The 15,986-nt window shown below is 42.7% G+C and overlaps 1 protein-coding gene across 1 annotated transcript in view; it reads right to left on the bottom strand.

The window, feature by feature from the left end:
* Positions 1-15,986, bottom strand: part of CLMN (calmin) — a 97,825-nt gene that overhangs the window by 9,644 nt on the left and 72,195 nt on the right. The window contains exons 3-7 of the mRNA XM_065404244.1: positions 14,155-14,250; positions 11,869-11,952; positions 7,800-7,892; positions 3,360-3,550; positions 834-1,027 (exon numbers count right to left, since the gene is read on the bottom strand). Coding sequence (XP_065260316.1) covers positions 834-1,027; positions 3,360-3,550; positions 7,800-7,892; positions 11,869-11,952; positions 14,155-14,250 — 658 coding nt within the window. The remainder of the gene's footprint in view (positions 1-833; positions 1,028-3,359; positions 3,551-7,799; positions 7,893-11,868; positions 11,953-14,154; positions 14,251-15,986) is intronic.

Raw genomic sequence — 15,986 nt, 5'->3', positions numbered from 1 at the left:
GAAGCATATCCTACTTTTATGATTCAAGGTAGAAACATTCTTATGAAAACCCAGACTTCTTATTTTATTTTATTTTTGAGGAGAGAAGGCAGAATCCTCTTAATCACTGATGGAACCCAGAGGATCCCTCAGTCTCCTCCACCTTAATACCCTTCCCCCACTCCCCAAACTCAAACAAGTCCTAGGTCAAGGTCACCCTCCTTAGGATATTCCATCATAGCCTGACAGTGCTGCTCTTTCACCAGTTAGTGGTTTCGTTGAGTGACAGGCAGTGATTTGTTTCCAGTGGGAAAGCCAGGGATATCCTATGGCTCTAAATGGGTACCACTTGCATGCAGCCATCTGCCCACTTGCCATCAATTGCAGGATCGAGGCCCAACTTCAATTTAGGCTTGAATCAGACAGAGTAGGGACAGGTATTACAGCAGAAGTTTCATTTACTCAAGTAGAAAAAAAATGTGAGGCAAGGAAAATTTAAAACTAAATTTAAGACAATTCAAAATAGGCAAAAAGGAAAAAAAGGAATTTTAGAATAAGCAAGGACAATTTTAAAAAAGGAACAGAGAGAAAATAACTGGAGCTAGCAAGACATATGCCTACCATCCACCTGATCATTTTGCTCATGTACTGGATCCCTTTATCCCACCCTTTGCTCATTTTGTCTTTTTAGATTGTAAGTACTTTGGGACAAAGACTGCTTTTGTACAGTACCCAGCACAATGGGGACCCGATACTGACTGATGCTAATGGGAACTATTGCAATAAAAATAAAGAGTCATACATTTTTAATTATTTGACAGATGCACCAAGGAAGGCTGCTGTGAATGTGTTACCTTCTGGCTCCAGAAGTCTAGGAACACCAAGATTATCTTGTGCTATGCTGAAAGCATCCTCTAAGTTTTCCCGAGCTGATTTCTCCAAAGCTTGCTTCATGTCTACCAAGTTGGAATCTATTGCTTTTATTATAGCTAAGAAAGCAAGGCCACTCCGCCAACTGCTGGCAAAATCTTGAACTGCAACACCATATCTAAATTAAAAAACCAACAACAACAACAAATATATACTGTAGAAATATATATTAAAAATAACAACCACCATCCCACAACAAAAGCAGTGCCACCATCTAAAGCTCCTGAACTATAAGTAAAGTTGTCTGGCTATAGTCATTACAGGAGAGAGTTTCTTGGCTCTAGGACAGTAGGAAACGCTTTTATACAATATAAAGATTCACTGTAAGTTGAGCCAACAGTTTGGCTACCAACTGAGACCAACCTGCTTATAGGAAGTAGTTAACAAAAACAAAACCCACAAGTACGTAGCAACTGTATTTAACATTTACAAAACCAAATGTCTGAGTAATTACTGATTTTACTTTGCTATAGCGTTTTAATGCCATAGTATGGGGAAGGGGCCAACACATAAGCATGTTAAAACCTATCATAAATGAGTCACATTTTGTGTACACTTGGCATCAAATATAGAAATTTATGCCATACAGGATACAAAAAAGTCCACATTTGACAACTTTTGCATTTTTACAAGAACGAAAATGAAAGACAGAGAGTTTTGAAAGTTTCATTGTTTAAAACGCTACAACCAAGTTTTCACTATCCTGGTACTTTGTATTTTCTTTCTATGGAAGCTATAAAATGATTCATTTCCCAACCATTGATTTCCTTCCAAACTGTATTTCTGAGTGGCACTGAAAACACGATGGCCTTGTTTATCGTTTCCTTATTGGTATTCCACAGTTATCAATCGTATTGGTCAGCGTCATAGTTCTAGAAATAGGATTTATTCATTAACTTGTTCTTTCTTTGCTGTCTGGATTGGCAGCAGCTGATCACGAAACAACAGGCCAAATTCATCCCTGGTTTTTCAATTCCACTGACTTCACTGGAGTTTCACCAGGGATGGATGTGGTCCAATGGAGAAGATTTTTAGAAATGACCTTTTAATTTTGCATTTGCAATGTGGGCCCAAGTGTTCTCTTGTGAACAGCAAAGATTTGTACATGTCAATCCCTAATATATTAATTTGGGTAAGTGAATTTTGACCCATATGCCTCATATAAACTCTGGCTTTTTCTTTACCATTTCTTTATGATTCAATGGGACTATATGAAAAATCCAGAAGAGACCTCTGCACTACAACAATTTTACAGTAACTAATATTTTTGGCCTAAACTACGTGACAGTGTCCCTGTCAGTAATGTTTCATTTGAAATCATAACCTGGTTTTATTACAGAGTATCTTGAGATGCAAAGGTCAGATTAAGATGCAAGTTTCACCAAAGTTTAAGGGAGTTTTTCATCCAGTGTTCCCATTGGAGCCCACCTCTTGTTGCATAACACATGAAATGGCAGTTCTTATGCAAGGACAGGTCTGATTCTTTAGAATGAACAGAGCAATCCCAAAGAGGAAAACAACAACAACAATTATCTTAAATGCAATCAAAATATGTTGATATTAATTATTAGCAGATTCAAATCCTTCATTTATATCTAATCTTTTGATTTACACAAAACACTCAATAGATTGCAAATACCTCAGGACAGGGGATGAGTCTGCATCTGTGTCTTGCATACTGCCAAGCATACTGATTGCAGTTAACATATAATGCACAATATTGTGAAATCAGTGGCGGATTAGCCACTGGGCCAACAGGGGCCCCGGCCAATTCAGGGCCCCCTGAAAAATGGGCGCCCTTGCACTCCGCCCCCTCCAGCGCTCCAGCTGGGGAGCAGGGTTAGGACTTGGGGGCTTGCCCTGCTCCGCCCCTCCCCGCCGCTCCAGCCAGGGACTGGGGTCAGGACACGGGGACTTGCCCCGCTCCATCCCCCCGCCCGGTGCTCCTGAGGGGATGCGGAGTCAGGACGCAGGGCTTGCCCTGCTCCGCTCACCTGGTGCTCCTGCCAGGGAGCAGCAGGAGCGTCGGGCAGGCAGAGCGGGGCAAGTCCCCGCACCCCAACCCTGCTTCCTGGCTGGAGCATGGGGGAGATGCAGGGGGACTGCAGATAGAAGGGGTGGGGAGGGACCCCCACTTGCTCTGGCCCAGGGCCCCATAACATCCTAATCCGCCCCTGAGTGAAATAAGGAAGATACAGGACCTGATATTCTGCCAGTTTAAGTCAGTCAATTTAAACCACCTGAGGATCTCACCCAAAATATGTGAAAATATAAATTGCTCACTCTAAAACTTGAACACACTAAAACAAGGAAGATCCTACAACATGTGTTATTGTCATAGATTCCTCCCATGGACTACAGAGGGAAATTAGTTTCAACCTCAGAAACAAACCCATTCACAGCTGGTAAAATGGAGACTCTTCTAAGCTACCAAAAGGAGGTTGGCTTACTTTCTGGTTTTCCTTTGAACCCAGGTTAAAAGGGCTCGGATTGCTTTTCGCTGATCCTTCACTGAAAGAGACATGCTTCTCTCTATATTAGGAGTGCTCGGATGAGATGTGTCTGAGTCAGCCCCGCTGGGCCCAGATGACAGGCTGGAAGAGGAGGAGTTCCTATTGAGGTTGCCTGTCAGTTCTTTAATCTGTGTTGAAAAAGGTAAAACACAAGGTATTTCAATTTGATACAGACATTCAATCATCCATAAATCCTGCTTTCAAGAAAAGTAACTCTTTTGTTTCCTCTGAAATTCAGTTAACAGTCTAATTATAGGTCTGTGCATTAAAGAATTCAGCAACAACTACACCAACCAGAATAGACCTAACTAGCAGCACCCTTGTTGGCAGTCTCAACAGAGATGTCAAGACTGATGGGCAAGGATACATGCAGTGTTGTTATAGCCATGTCGGTATTAGAGAGACAAAGTGGGTGAGGTAATATTTTTTATTTGAGCAACTTCTGTTGGCCCGAGAGACAAGCTTTCAAGATTATACAAAGCTCAGATCTGGCAAGGATATAGATATTAGTTTGCACTGGTTGAAAATTTTAGAACAAAAAAATTGTCCCATGGGGAAATGGGTTTTAATTGAAATCAAAGGATAGATTTTGGTAGAATTTCCTGTTGAGAAAATCTAAATGAAATGCTAACCAGAGGGGATGGGTTACTTCGCCTTTTAATAACGAGTTCTTCGAGATGTGCTGTCCATATGCATAATAGTGCACTTCAGGTTGTGCATGTGCTCCATGCATCCAGAGCCAGAAATTTTTCCTCTAGCAGTGTTCATCTGGGCCACGCATGGTCTCCCCACACTCCACACCAAGGAGATAAAGGGGGCTGACAGACCGCTGCCATCTTAGTTCCCTCTCTACCACCAGTTCCAGGTTGAGGTTGACCAGGCAGTGGAGAAAGAGGGTGGGTAGTGCACTGCAAATGTCAAAGAACTCAAGCTGCTGCAAGGTGAGTAACTTTCAAGTGATTGTTCCTATGTGCAGTGCACAAAGAGTGTCTCTTTCAAGGAGGTGGGTGCCTGAAATCTTATGACACAACAGATTGCAGACTGAACTGCCCTGCCCAAAGTAGTATCAGAAACTGCTGCTTCCACCAGTGCATATTGTCTAGCAAAGGTGTGACCAGAACTCCAAGCTGCTGCTCTGTAGATGTCAGTAGTAGGGACATCTCTAAGGTAAACTACCCATGCTGCCTGAGCTCTTGTCAAATGTGCTCTCACATTGCTTTTGAGGGGGGATATTGTTCATCTCATAGCAGAGTAGGATGCATCCTGAGATCCATTATGACAGCCTCAGGGAGAAAATGGCCTCTTTTCATTTGTTCCACCAATGATACAGAGAGCCTAGGAGACTTTTGAAATGATTTTGTCCTTTGGAGGTAAAAGGCAAGAGTTCTAGGCATGTCCGTTGAGAGTCACACCACTTCTTCCCTGATAAAGTGAGGTTTAGAGTAAAACACCAGTAGGTGGATACTTTGGTTATGATGAAAGTCCACCACCACCTTCAGAAAGAACTTTGGATGCAGTCTCATGGATACCTCATCCTTGAGAAAAACTGTATTGGGAGGGGGGTCTGCCAGAAGCGCTCCATATTCCCTAGCTCTTCTGGCCAATGTGATAGCAACTGAAAATGCTATCTTCATAGAGAGATGTAGCAGACATGAATCTAGAGGCTTGAATGGCAATTTAGTCAGGGATGATAAAACAAAGTTAAAGTTCCAGGCTGGTACAGGTTTAGCCACTAGAGGGAAGGCCTAAATCATACTCTTCAAGAAGTGGAAAATGACGGGGTGAGAAAAAACAGAATAGGTAACTACCGGTGGATGAAAGGTGATGATGGTTGGCAGGTGTATTCTGGGGGAACTAATAGACAGCACCATGGATTTTAAGGACAGCAGGTAATCCAATAAATTCAGACTCTTAGCCTATAAGGGGAAACTCCTCATTGGTCATACCAAAACACAAATATTTTCCACTTTGCTTCATAACATTTCTGGTAGAGTCCTTCCTACTACTGCTCAGGATTGCCCGGACGTCAGCCAAATAGGCTTTTCTAACTCCAACTTCCATCCAAACACCATGCCCTCAGATGAAGCATGACTGGGTTGGTGCAGTAAATCCTTCCCTAATTCTCAGTTAAAAGGTGAAATATGCTGAAGATTCCTGACATATTGTCTGACAACCTCTAGGAACCCTTCAGGGCATATTCTGGAGATGGGCATCAGTCATAGTCCTTTCCAACTCGAGGATTTGGACTGCAGATCCAGTGGAGCTCTGGGTACTGGAGGAGGCGGCCACAACCTGCCTCAGCTAGTTGATGGTACCAGTGCAAGTCTGGCTCAACTGCTACTCAAGGTCGGGGGTGAAGAGAGATACCATAGGGAACTCAGTACCAGCTGAAGTCCCAGTACTTGGTGCTGGGCTCTGGAAAGCTGAGGGGATTCTGGTTCCAGGAATACCAAGAGATCATCTGGAGCCAAGAAACAAGCCAAAGTCGATGAAGTCATTTCTGTAACCCAAGTCATTGAGGCAGATGGCACCAGCAGCGCTGATTTTGTAGATTTTGGTGCCCAAGTTCCAACCCTGGTACTGGAAGGAGCTGAAGTCTTCCCTTCAAAGAAATCCCAGTACGGTCCTTCCCAGTACCAGACCGTCCCGCTCTGGAGCATGAAGCTCCAATTACTTGGTTTGGAATGTGGACTTCTGCCTCTTCTCAGATGGCTTGGAAGGGGATCCTTCCCTCTTGCTGTTGGGGAGGCCCCTATGTTTTTCCCTCCCATTTGTCTGTCCTGGCTCTGCTCTCCAGAGTCTGTCTGAGCCAAAAGAGGGGTGGAAGTCTTGGAACCACCCAGGACTGAAGAAGTGGGGCCTCTCCTACCTTCTTCAGGTCAATATACAGGCAATCTGTATGGTCAGAGGCTGTTCTCACCTCCAGGAGGAATCTTTAGAGTTTAGTCCTACTTGGGAACAACCTGGAGGTACTGTACCTGGATGGGATATGCGCTTCCTCCAGGCAGTAGAGACAGGTGTTGTGATGGTTTGTGACTTGGAAGGGCTTGTGGTACATATCGTAGTTTTAAAGCCAGGGATCTTTGGCATACTGCCCTGCAAGCTGGTTCTCTTTGGATTGGGGGTGTGGGGGAGAGATACATCCTGGCTGGGGGGTTCCAAACTCGGGAACCAACCCCCTAAAACTATCCTAAGTAACTATATTAAAGAGCAAACTAAACAGACTTTTTTTTAAGAAACTATTTACAGAGAGAACCTGAAGAAGTCAGCATGGACACAAACTCCATCTCAGATCACAAGAGGTGAGAAGGAACTAAGATGGCAGTACTCCAGCAGCCCCCTTTGTCCCTACATTGTAGAGCAGGAGGAGAGTGGGGATGCATGTGTAGACCAGATGAATACTGCTAGGGGAAAATGTCCAGTTCTGGGTGCTTGGAGCACATGCACAACCTGAAATGCACTACACAGAAAAATCACTCAAGCAGAACAAAGTGTTTCATTTTGGGTCAACATTAACTTTACCATCTGCCTTAGGCCTGGTCTACACTAAAAATTTAGATCAACAAAGCTACGTCACTCGGGTGTGAATCACAATGCTAAGTACTGCAGCTGTGTTGATCTAACCCCTGGTATAGACACAGCTAGGTCAATGGAAGAATGTTGACGTTGACCTAGTTACTGTCACTCAGAGAGGTGCAGTTCCTACAGTGACGAGGTATGCCATTGTAGCCCCCATAGTGTAGACAAGTCCTTAGCAACTGTGTTGCTTCACTGTACTTGTAGTTCTAGGTCCCTCAACCCCCATTCTCCCCTCTGGGCCCTGCCCCCTGGTTAGGCTACATCTTCTTTGATGCACCAGTTCCTCTCTGTAGCTGAGCTGCTGCAATGCATCCCACAATGCTCAGCCACAGGGGAGAGACCATGGTGCATCTTGGAAGATGAAGTCAGGCTCCTAGACTTGTAGATCACTACTACAGGTGATACCTCTAGATCAGGGTTGAGATACTAGGTATAAAACTGATGTAAGTTAGAGGACGATCAATCCCTCTGTGCTTTATTTCTGTCTTTATGGATATAGGTCAGTACAGGTCTGTCGCATCTTACGCGCATTTAACATGCGCGATTTCAACTTTACGCGGTCGGCAAAAACAAAAAAAACAAAAAGAGAAAAACAACAGTTTTAATACTATACCTGTAGTGCGGGCGATTTCGCACTCCATTGAACTCAGTGGGGTTTTGGCTATACGCGGTTTTCGCTTTACGCGCTTACCGCGGAACGGAACCCCCGCGTAAGATGAGACAGACCTGTATTCTGCTGGAACTGAATGATTTTATAGACATAGTTCTCTTGTGATTACAGCATATAAATGGTTTTACCTGAAAAAACAGGATTATATTCCATATTAGTCCAAGTACCAGAGAAGAGTTTCCATCCACTATTTCTGCTGCATCAATGCTAACCAGTTTTACCTATAGAAAAGTAGGTTATAAGCTTAAGGGGATCTGTATATACGGATTACATAAGAAACACAGTTTAAATGTAGAAAATGCATCAATTCAAACCCAGACATAGGACAGTCACAGAACCCTTCTACATCCCAAGAAAGAGTCAGTTCTTGGAATGAGCTAACAAAAAATTGTCCTTGACTGGGTAACTTTTTTTTTTGGTAAAAAACAGTCCATAAAGGCATCAAAAACTGCACACAGTCTCCAGAGCTGTTCTGGACACTCTTCAGAGGTGTCTGTCCTAAAGTCATTACAAAGAAAATGACTGCAAAAGTTAGACATCATAAGGAATATATATTTACTGGCCTACTCTTTTCTTTAAAGACCACTTGGGCTACCAGCTTTCTCTCATCTGCAGGGAAGATGCTGTTTTTATACACTCCCTATTTCCCAGCAAGCTTTACCAGGAATTAGGGTTATACATATGGCTGCTCGGAGGGACTACAAGTCCCAGCCCCACCCTGTTTTCATGGATCTCAGAGAGAGATGAGAGCTTGGAACTACCAAGAGTCAACCTTGTCTCTCACCATGAAGGAGATGGGTAAGTCCTAGCCCACGCTGCTCATTTCCAGCCTCAGTCCCTTTAGCCAAGGTCAGCAGAGCAAGTATAAACCCAGTACCACTTCCCTGAGACTATACTTCCTCCCCATCAGTGTCAGCATCTCCTTCCCTCTCATACTGGTATTTCTTCAATACAAACTTGGAACAGGCTTGTTCTGGCTCAGAAGGATTCCACTTGTAAGCCTCAAAGGGTCTGCATACCTCATTACACTTTCTATACTTATAGTGAGAAATGAGACCACTTCAAAATTCAGACAGTTTGGATTAAATACAGTACAAACTCAAGGGAAGGGTAATGTGATCTGAAATCACTTTCTGTGCAAAGGAAAATAAAGCTTCCCAAGACTTCACTTTTCTTTTTAACATGCATCTCCCTTCCCCACACTTTACCTTATGGCTTCTTAAAGAGTTTATCGCTGATCTCTGACAAGATCAATTAGAATAATTGCTGGGTTTGCCTAATCCTAGCAGATCCCAAAGTTCCCACATTGTGGTTTCCTTCACATAACAACACCACGATATTATTCATTTAGACAATGCTGCCTTGTTGTTGGCAAAGTAGCAGAGCAGGAAGCAAGGAAGTTGTCAATATTGCAAATGAACCTCCAACTGAGTTAAAGCCCAGTATATAGTCTGTATTTATCACTCAGAAATGTCATTCATGTGAATCACTTTATCCCACTACCCTACAGAACTGCAGACTGTGACAGGTTCCACCCCATTTGTGGTTTAATAAATAAACTTATAGCTCCATATAGCCAAGGCATTTTGCCAACATTTTCATCACCACCCTTCACTCCCAGTTTGGTTTAAACTGAAATAAGATTAAAATAGCATTGCAACCTGTGTTTTACAGAATAGTTTGCTATCCCAGTAAGAGGACTTCTCTAGCTGTCATACTTCAAGATTCAAATTTTCTTACAAAATAGATGGCATGGGACAATTTTTTAGCCTATTGCATTTTTTAAATGCCAGTCTGTCTAAGGTGGGAGCTCTCAGCTGGAGGTTACTGTTGGACTGCTTCCAATATCAGCTGTTGTCTATCACTGCTGCTTACCTTTGTCAACCCATCCCTGTACAGATGACATTCAGTTGTAAGGTTTTAGCCGCCTACGCTCTTATGGAAACAATCAACATAGATTTGACTGTCAAATTGGCACTCAGTTAAAAGGCTGATTGTGCCTTGGGAAAGCTCTACCCACTCTGTTCTGCCTTTAGAATCTGTAAGTGGGTTACAGACTATGACATAGAAGGGCCCTTAGCAACAGGGTGAGTGTAGACTGTGATGACAGCAGCATATGTAGAATTTAGTGCTATCAATGGGTGGAGCAACATGGGAAGAGAGGTGTTTTCAGTCTGCCCCTGGGTGTTGACTGGCTTTGTGACTGAATTGTCAGCTAGGATGGGCTTACTTGTGTATTTATTGCAAAGCTGGAGGGGATGACTTCACAAAGATGGGTCATCTCCCCCCAGTCAGCCCTCTCTGTATCCGCAAAGCTTAACCCTGCAGAGAGGCCACCGAGGAGCTGCCATGGGGTCAGTGACAAAAGAGTATACTGTAGAAGCAGTGTTTTCTCTCACAGCCCAGATCCTCTCCATTCATGGAAGTGGAGGAGATGGTCTGCAGATCCAGCAGTCCTTACTGAGGCAAAATACTCATGGGCAACAAATCGCACTAAAGAAATAGGATTTTGCCTTAATAAGGACTAAGGACTGCATGATTTGGCCTTTCCCTTTCTTAATCTAGTCACATTCTGTGGTCTGCATTACGTACATTAAACACAGAAGAATTAGGGCACTGAATTTACTGTTTAAAAACGGTATTTGTTTTAAGAAACCTGCTGTACAGGCTTCTATTATCTCACTCTTCTTGTATACACATGGATTGTCAAGAGCTCTTTAACACTATGGGGTAATCCTCTGTGTTCCACCACTTAATAGGAGGCCACATAACTCCATATTAATTTGTCTCATCTCATGCCTACTACTCTGTGCATATAGCCACTGGAAGAGAGTAACACGGGAGACAGTGTAACAAGGCAATTTCTGTTTAATTTTTTTTTTTAAATGAAACCCATTGCAAATGCTACTAATGTGTTGTTTTTAAATATACAGAACCTGGTTATGGTGTCAGTTACACTGCTCTAAATCTGGAGTAGAATATATTTTTGAAATCAATGGGGTTACACCAGCATAGATGACAGCAAAATTTGGCCCAATATTCAGGAGTGGGAGGTCTAGGAAAATGGCTCCTAGGCAGCAGTGGAGTGGAACAGAAGAGACACAGTATCTGGGAAGGCAGAAGCACAGAACAGCAAGGAGAGTTAGGTTGGTGGTAGGATCGTAGACAAGTAGCAGCTGGCTTCCAGCATAAAGTTAGCAGCTTTAGTTGTGCTAGACAGCTAGCACAGGGGTGGAGCTGTACAATGGCCAATAGGTGCGGCATTTGAGGAGCTGCAGATTTAGCTGAGTTGAAGAAAGAAAGGGCTGCAGTATGATGAGAATGCTGCCACCCTTCCATCTCACTATGAGACACTTTAAAGGGAGTCTCACTATTATAGGGTTAATTTACCTATTAAAAAGAGTTGGGATATGTGATATACAGGAATCATGACAGAGAAAGTATAGCATGGGACTTGGATGTTTCCACCATCACTTCCAATATCTCTCTGCCATGTTGTATCTTATAAGCAGTAGAGAATATTTTCATAAAACATCCATAACACCTGAACGTAAAAAAACTCTGGAGGAAAAAATCAATATGGATTATTTCATTTTAAAATACTGGGCCAATGGTGTAAATTAGTAGCTCCACTTAAATCAGTGACATTGCACTAGTGTAAAAGTGGCACGAGAAGAAAGTGCGCTCTTATACTGTTTTGCTTGCAAAAGTTATATATTTATTTATTATCTAATTTTTCCAGATTTAATTTTCTCCTGCCTTGGACTCATGATCAGCTGCTGCTGCAATTTAGTAGAGAAATGCAGAATTTATGATACTTAAAATACTTTTAATCAAAGGAAAAAAGAAAGAAGTCAATTATTACCTTCAAAGTAACTGAAATCAAGGCACTTAGAATCAATTCAGTAAAGATTACTTGAATTTCTAGTTATTTTCTTTTAATATTGGTCTCCTGATCCTTTAATCCTGTTGAACTTTTACATTATAAAATGAAAACATAATCCTTGTTTTTTAGACTCTGTAGGTGTTCTTCTACATTTTGTGTGGTATTTTAGCCTTGCTGTTAAACAAGGCACAACTTTTTTCGATCAGTGCACTCCTCTTATGGGCATGCTGCGTAGAAAATTAGGTGCAATTATATTTGCAACAGATACTGAGGAAAGTACGAAATTGAGACCGAGCTTTGGAAATACTTACATTACTATCCTCCAAAAACTTCAGTGCTTTAGCTATGTTGTTCAACCGAAAAATACGATGGGTTGAGGACTTATATTCATGCAGCTAGAAAACAGAAATATGTATTGTTTTAAAATGCAGACTAGTGATGAACACTTTGGATTATTTAAGTGATTTGTTTAACATGAAGAAAAAAAGCACACAGCTGATCACAATGGTTCCTTCTGGTCTCAGAATCTAAGAATCTCTAAGACATTGTGCATGTGTAAAAAACAAACACCACCCCCAACCCTCCCCCTCATCCCCACTGTCTTCACTTCAGTGGCTAGCAAAGTGATAGAAACAGTCATGAAAAAGGGCCAGTGCATAGCTTAGTGAGTTAATCATTTAGGCTTTGTCTGCACCAGTGTTTCTCCATGACCGGTTAGTGGACTAGTGCCAGTCCCTGCTATCTCCCTGACACAGTTTAGGAAGCAGGGCCGGCTCCAGGCACCAGCCCAGCAAGCAGGTGCTTGGGGCAGCCAACGGAGAGGGGCAGCACGTCCAGCGGCAATTTGGCAGCAGGTCCCTCACTCCTTCTCGGAGCGAAGGACCAGCCGCCGAATTCTGAAGCGGCGGCAGCGCCGCAGATCACGATCGCGGCTTTTTTTTTTTTTTTTGCTGCTTGGGGCGGCAAAAACCCTAGAGCTGGCCCTGTTAGGAAGGCAGTAAGCCAGTCCCCGGTATCAAAAAATGTTGAGAAAAACTGGTCTACACTATATATTTAATCAAGTTTATAATTAGTTAGTGGCATGACCGGTTCTAAACAGGTTTTGTCCGCACATGATATGGTCAAGACTTAGTTAATAATCATCGCAACTAACAGCATTTCACCCTTGCCCGAGATCTAGGGTTTGTTTTCACTGCTAAAAAAACCCCTACTTTTTACCTCAAGGTAACTAATGAGCATGAGCTAGCCCAAGGTAAAACACATGAAGACCAGCACTGTAGTTTTACCATGAGGTAAACAGCCAGGGGTTGACCTTGGCACATTTATCTCATGATAAAACTAAATGCCTTGTCTTCATTGTATTTTTACCTCAGGATAGCTCAAGCACATCAGTTACCACAAGGTAAAAAACGCACCTTTCTTAGCAGTGAAGTGTGAAGACAAGCCGCTAGCTGCCCCATGGCCTTGTAACTCCAGTTTGGTGTACTGTTTTTTGTTATGTGGCTAGACTTCTGCCTGTGTAACCAGTTTGGCCAATTCTCTTTCCTCCAGGCTACCTGTGCAGTAGGACGTCCCAGGATGCATTGCTACACAGGTTGCTCACGCCATTCTGTGTGCATGCCCTGAGGACCTCTATCCCCTGCTGAGTCAGTGTGAGAGAGCAGCACAGATTTCCCCAGGCCGCACTAATACATACCCAGTTAGACAGGATGATAGGTGTGGACACACAAAATTGGTGACGCACAAAAACTGCAGTGTGCAGACAACTCTCATGCTTTCTGTACCCAATTCAGATGGGAGTTTCACCAGCTGATTATGAGAACACAATTACATCTGTAATGTGGAGTGGATCGTGGGGCCAATTTCTACTCTTACTACAAAGCAGGATTACATCCACATAAGAGGGGCAAATCTGGTACTTAGCAAGTATGAACAAAAAGACCTACCAAGCAGTTAAAATGGGCAGAGGATTATCATCTGTAATTGATTGCTCATGTCTATAGCAGATGTTTCTATTTTCCAGGCACTGGGAACTTTGTACACAGTTTTTCAAGGTAATAAATGCCAGCAAGGTCAAAATCTGGAAACACATAGCTCCACATACCAGAGGGATTGAACTAATCTGAACCAAGGTATCAGGACTGAAACCAAGGGCTACTTCAGAAAATAAATCACATGCATTAAGCCACAGATCTTTTGGTTTAGTGAAATCTACCAAAAAATAAAACTATAATTTATAAATAAAAAATACAGCTCTACCAAAAATACTTTGCCCCTTCCACAGTACCCTCCATTTGAAGAAGATCTCAAGGCACTGAACAAACATTAATAAAAACTTGACAAAACTCCTGTGAGGTAAAGGAGTTTACGCTGGTCCCTCACCAGTGTAAGGTCCCGTAAGGACCACATGACAGTGGGGGTAAGTTAGACCACAGGAGGCCAACCCACAGATAAGGGAACTGTACTGGGCTCACTGATGTGACCCTCTCCCCCACTCTGCTGTGCGTGGGAGAATCTGGCCTATTACACGTTCACACATGTACCCACACAAGGATAATTCCATACTACGTACAGGTTTTTCATCCTTGTATACATACCAGATTTTGCCCCGACAGGACCTCCAGCAAAGCCATCAAGATTTTCCCATCTTGAATATCAAGAAACAAATCTTTCACTTCCAGAGGAGGATTGCACTGTGAGGAAAGGAAGCAGTGTTATCTGGATAGTGCTGGATAATCTTTTAAAAGCAGGACTTGGTAAATCATCATTATTTTTGAAGGAAATATGTGGAACTTTACAAAACAGGGATGCTTCTTCTTCTTCACTATTTGTATTACTGTAGCACGAGAAGGCTTCTTATAGAATCACAGAATCGTAGGACTGGAAGGGACCTCAAGAGGTCATCTAGTCCAGTCCCCTGCACTCAAGGCAGAACTAAGTATTATCTAGACCATCCGAGAGAAGTGTTTGTCTAACCTGCCCTTAAAAATCTCCAATGACCTCTCTAGGCAATTCATTCCAGGTGCTTAAGTACCCAGACAGTTAGGAAGTTTTTCCTAATGCCCAATCTAAACAGCCCTCGCTGCAATTTAAGCCCATTGCTTCTTGTCCTATCCTCAGAGATTAAGAAGAACAATTTTTCTCCCTCCTTGTTGTAAGAGCCTTTTATGTACTTGAAAACTGTTACCATGTCTCAGTCTTCTCTTCTCCAGACTAAACAAACCCAATTTTTTCAATCTTCCCTCACAGGTCATGTTTTCTAGACCTTTAATCATTTTTGTTGCTCTTCTCTGGACTTTCTCCAATTTGTCCACATCTTTCCTGAAATGTGGCGCCCAGAACTGAACACAATACTCCAGTTGAGACCTAATCAGTGCAGAGTAGAGCAGAAGAATTACTTCTTGTGTCTTATTTACAACACTCCTGTTAATACATCCCAGAATGATGTCTGCTTTTTCTGCAACAGTGTTACACTGCTGACTCATATTTAGCTTGTGATCCACTATGACCCCCAGATCCCTTTCCACATTACTTCTTCCTAGGCAGTCATTTCCCATTCTGTATGTGTGCAACTGATTGTTCCTTCCTAAGTGGAGTGCTTTCCATTTGCCCTTATTGAATTTCATCCTATTTACTTCAGACCATTTCTCCAGTTTGTCCAGATCATTTTGAATTTTAATGCTGTCCTCCAAAGCACTTGCAACCACTCCCAGCTTGGTATTGTCCGCAAACTTATAAATATAATATGTTTATATCTACTGTGGGCTCTATTCTGAAGTTCTTCCTCCGCTTCTCAGTCAAAACTCTTATTAGCATCTATGGAAGTTTTGCCCAAGTAAGGACTGAGTTAAAACTGAGGGCCAGATTCTGATCTCATTACACCAGTATGTTGGAGTCAAGAGAGTTATTTCAGATTTACATCAGTGTAACAGAGACCAGACTCTAGCCATATAGACTTCTGGGCTAGGCCCTATGTAAGTATTGGATAGGCCAAGGGCCAGATTCTGATCTCTTACGCCAGTGTCACTCTAATAGACATCAGTGCTGTTACTCCTGCTTTACCTTGGGATAAAGAAGATTACAGTCCAGGTCAATGACAGTATTCGGTTGCTTATGCTGTAAAGTTTTCCTTGGTGCCATTATACTTCCAAGTATACTGAATATATTTAAAATGACATGGCAACTTCATATATAGCAGCTCTCCTTTTCCTGCAAAGCCCTCCGAAGGGAACCATCTCCTCCACCCACATAAGTGTCTCATGATGTGTGCACTGTGAGGCACACGGCCAAATCTGCTCACTCCTCCAGAGTCAGTCCCAGCTGCAGAAATTACCTTCCGTTTGGGCGTCACTTGCTCATTCATCCCTAAGGAGACACTTCTTTACTTCTTTGGTTGGACTGCATACTACTGTTTGATTAAGCACAACTT

The sequence above is a fragment of the Emys orbicularis genome, chromosome 4, assembly GCF_028017835.1.
Source record: "Emys orbicularis isolate rEmyOrb1 chromosome 4, rEmyOrb1.hap1, whole genome shotgun sequence".
Lineage (NCBI taxonomy): Eukaryota > Metazoa > Chordata > Testudines > Emydidae > Emys > Emys orbicularis.
This window is presented reverse-complemented; position numbering and strand designations above follow the sequence as displayed.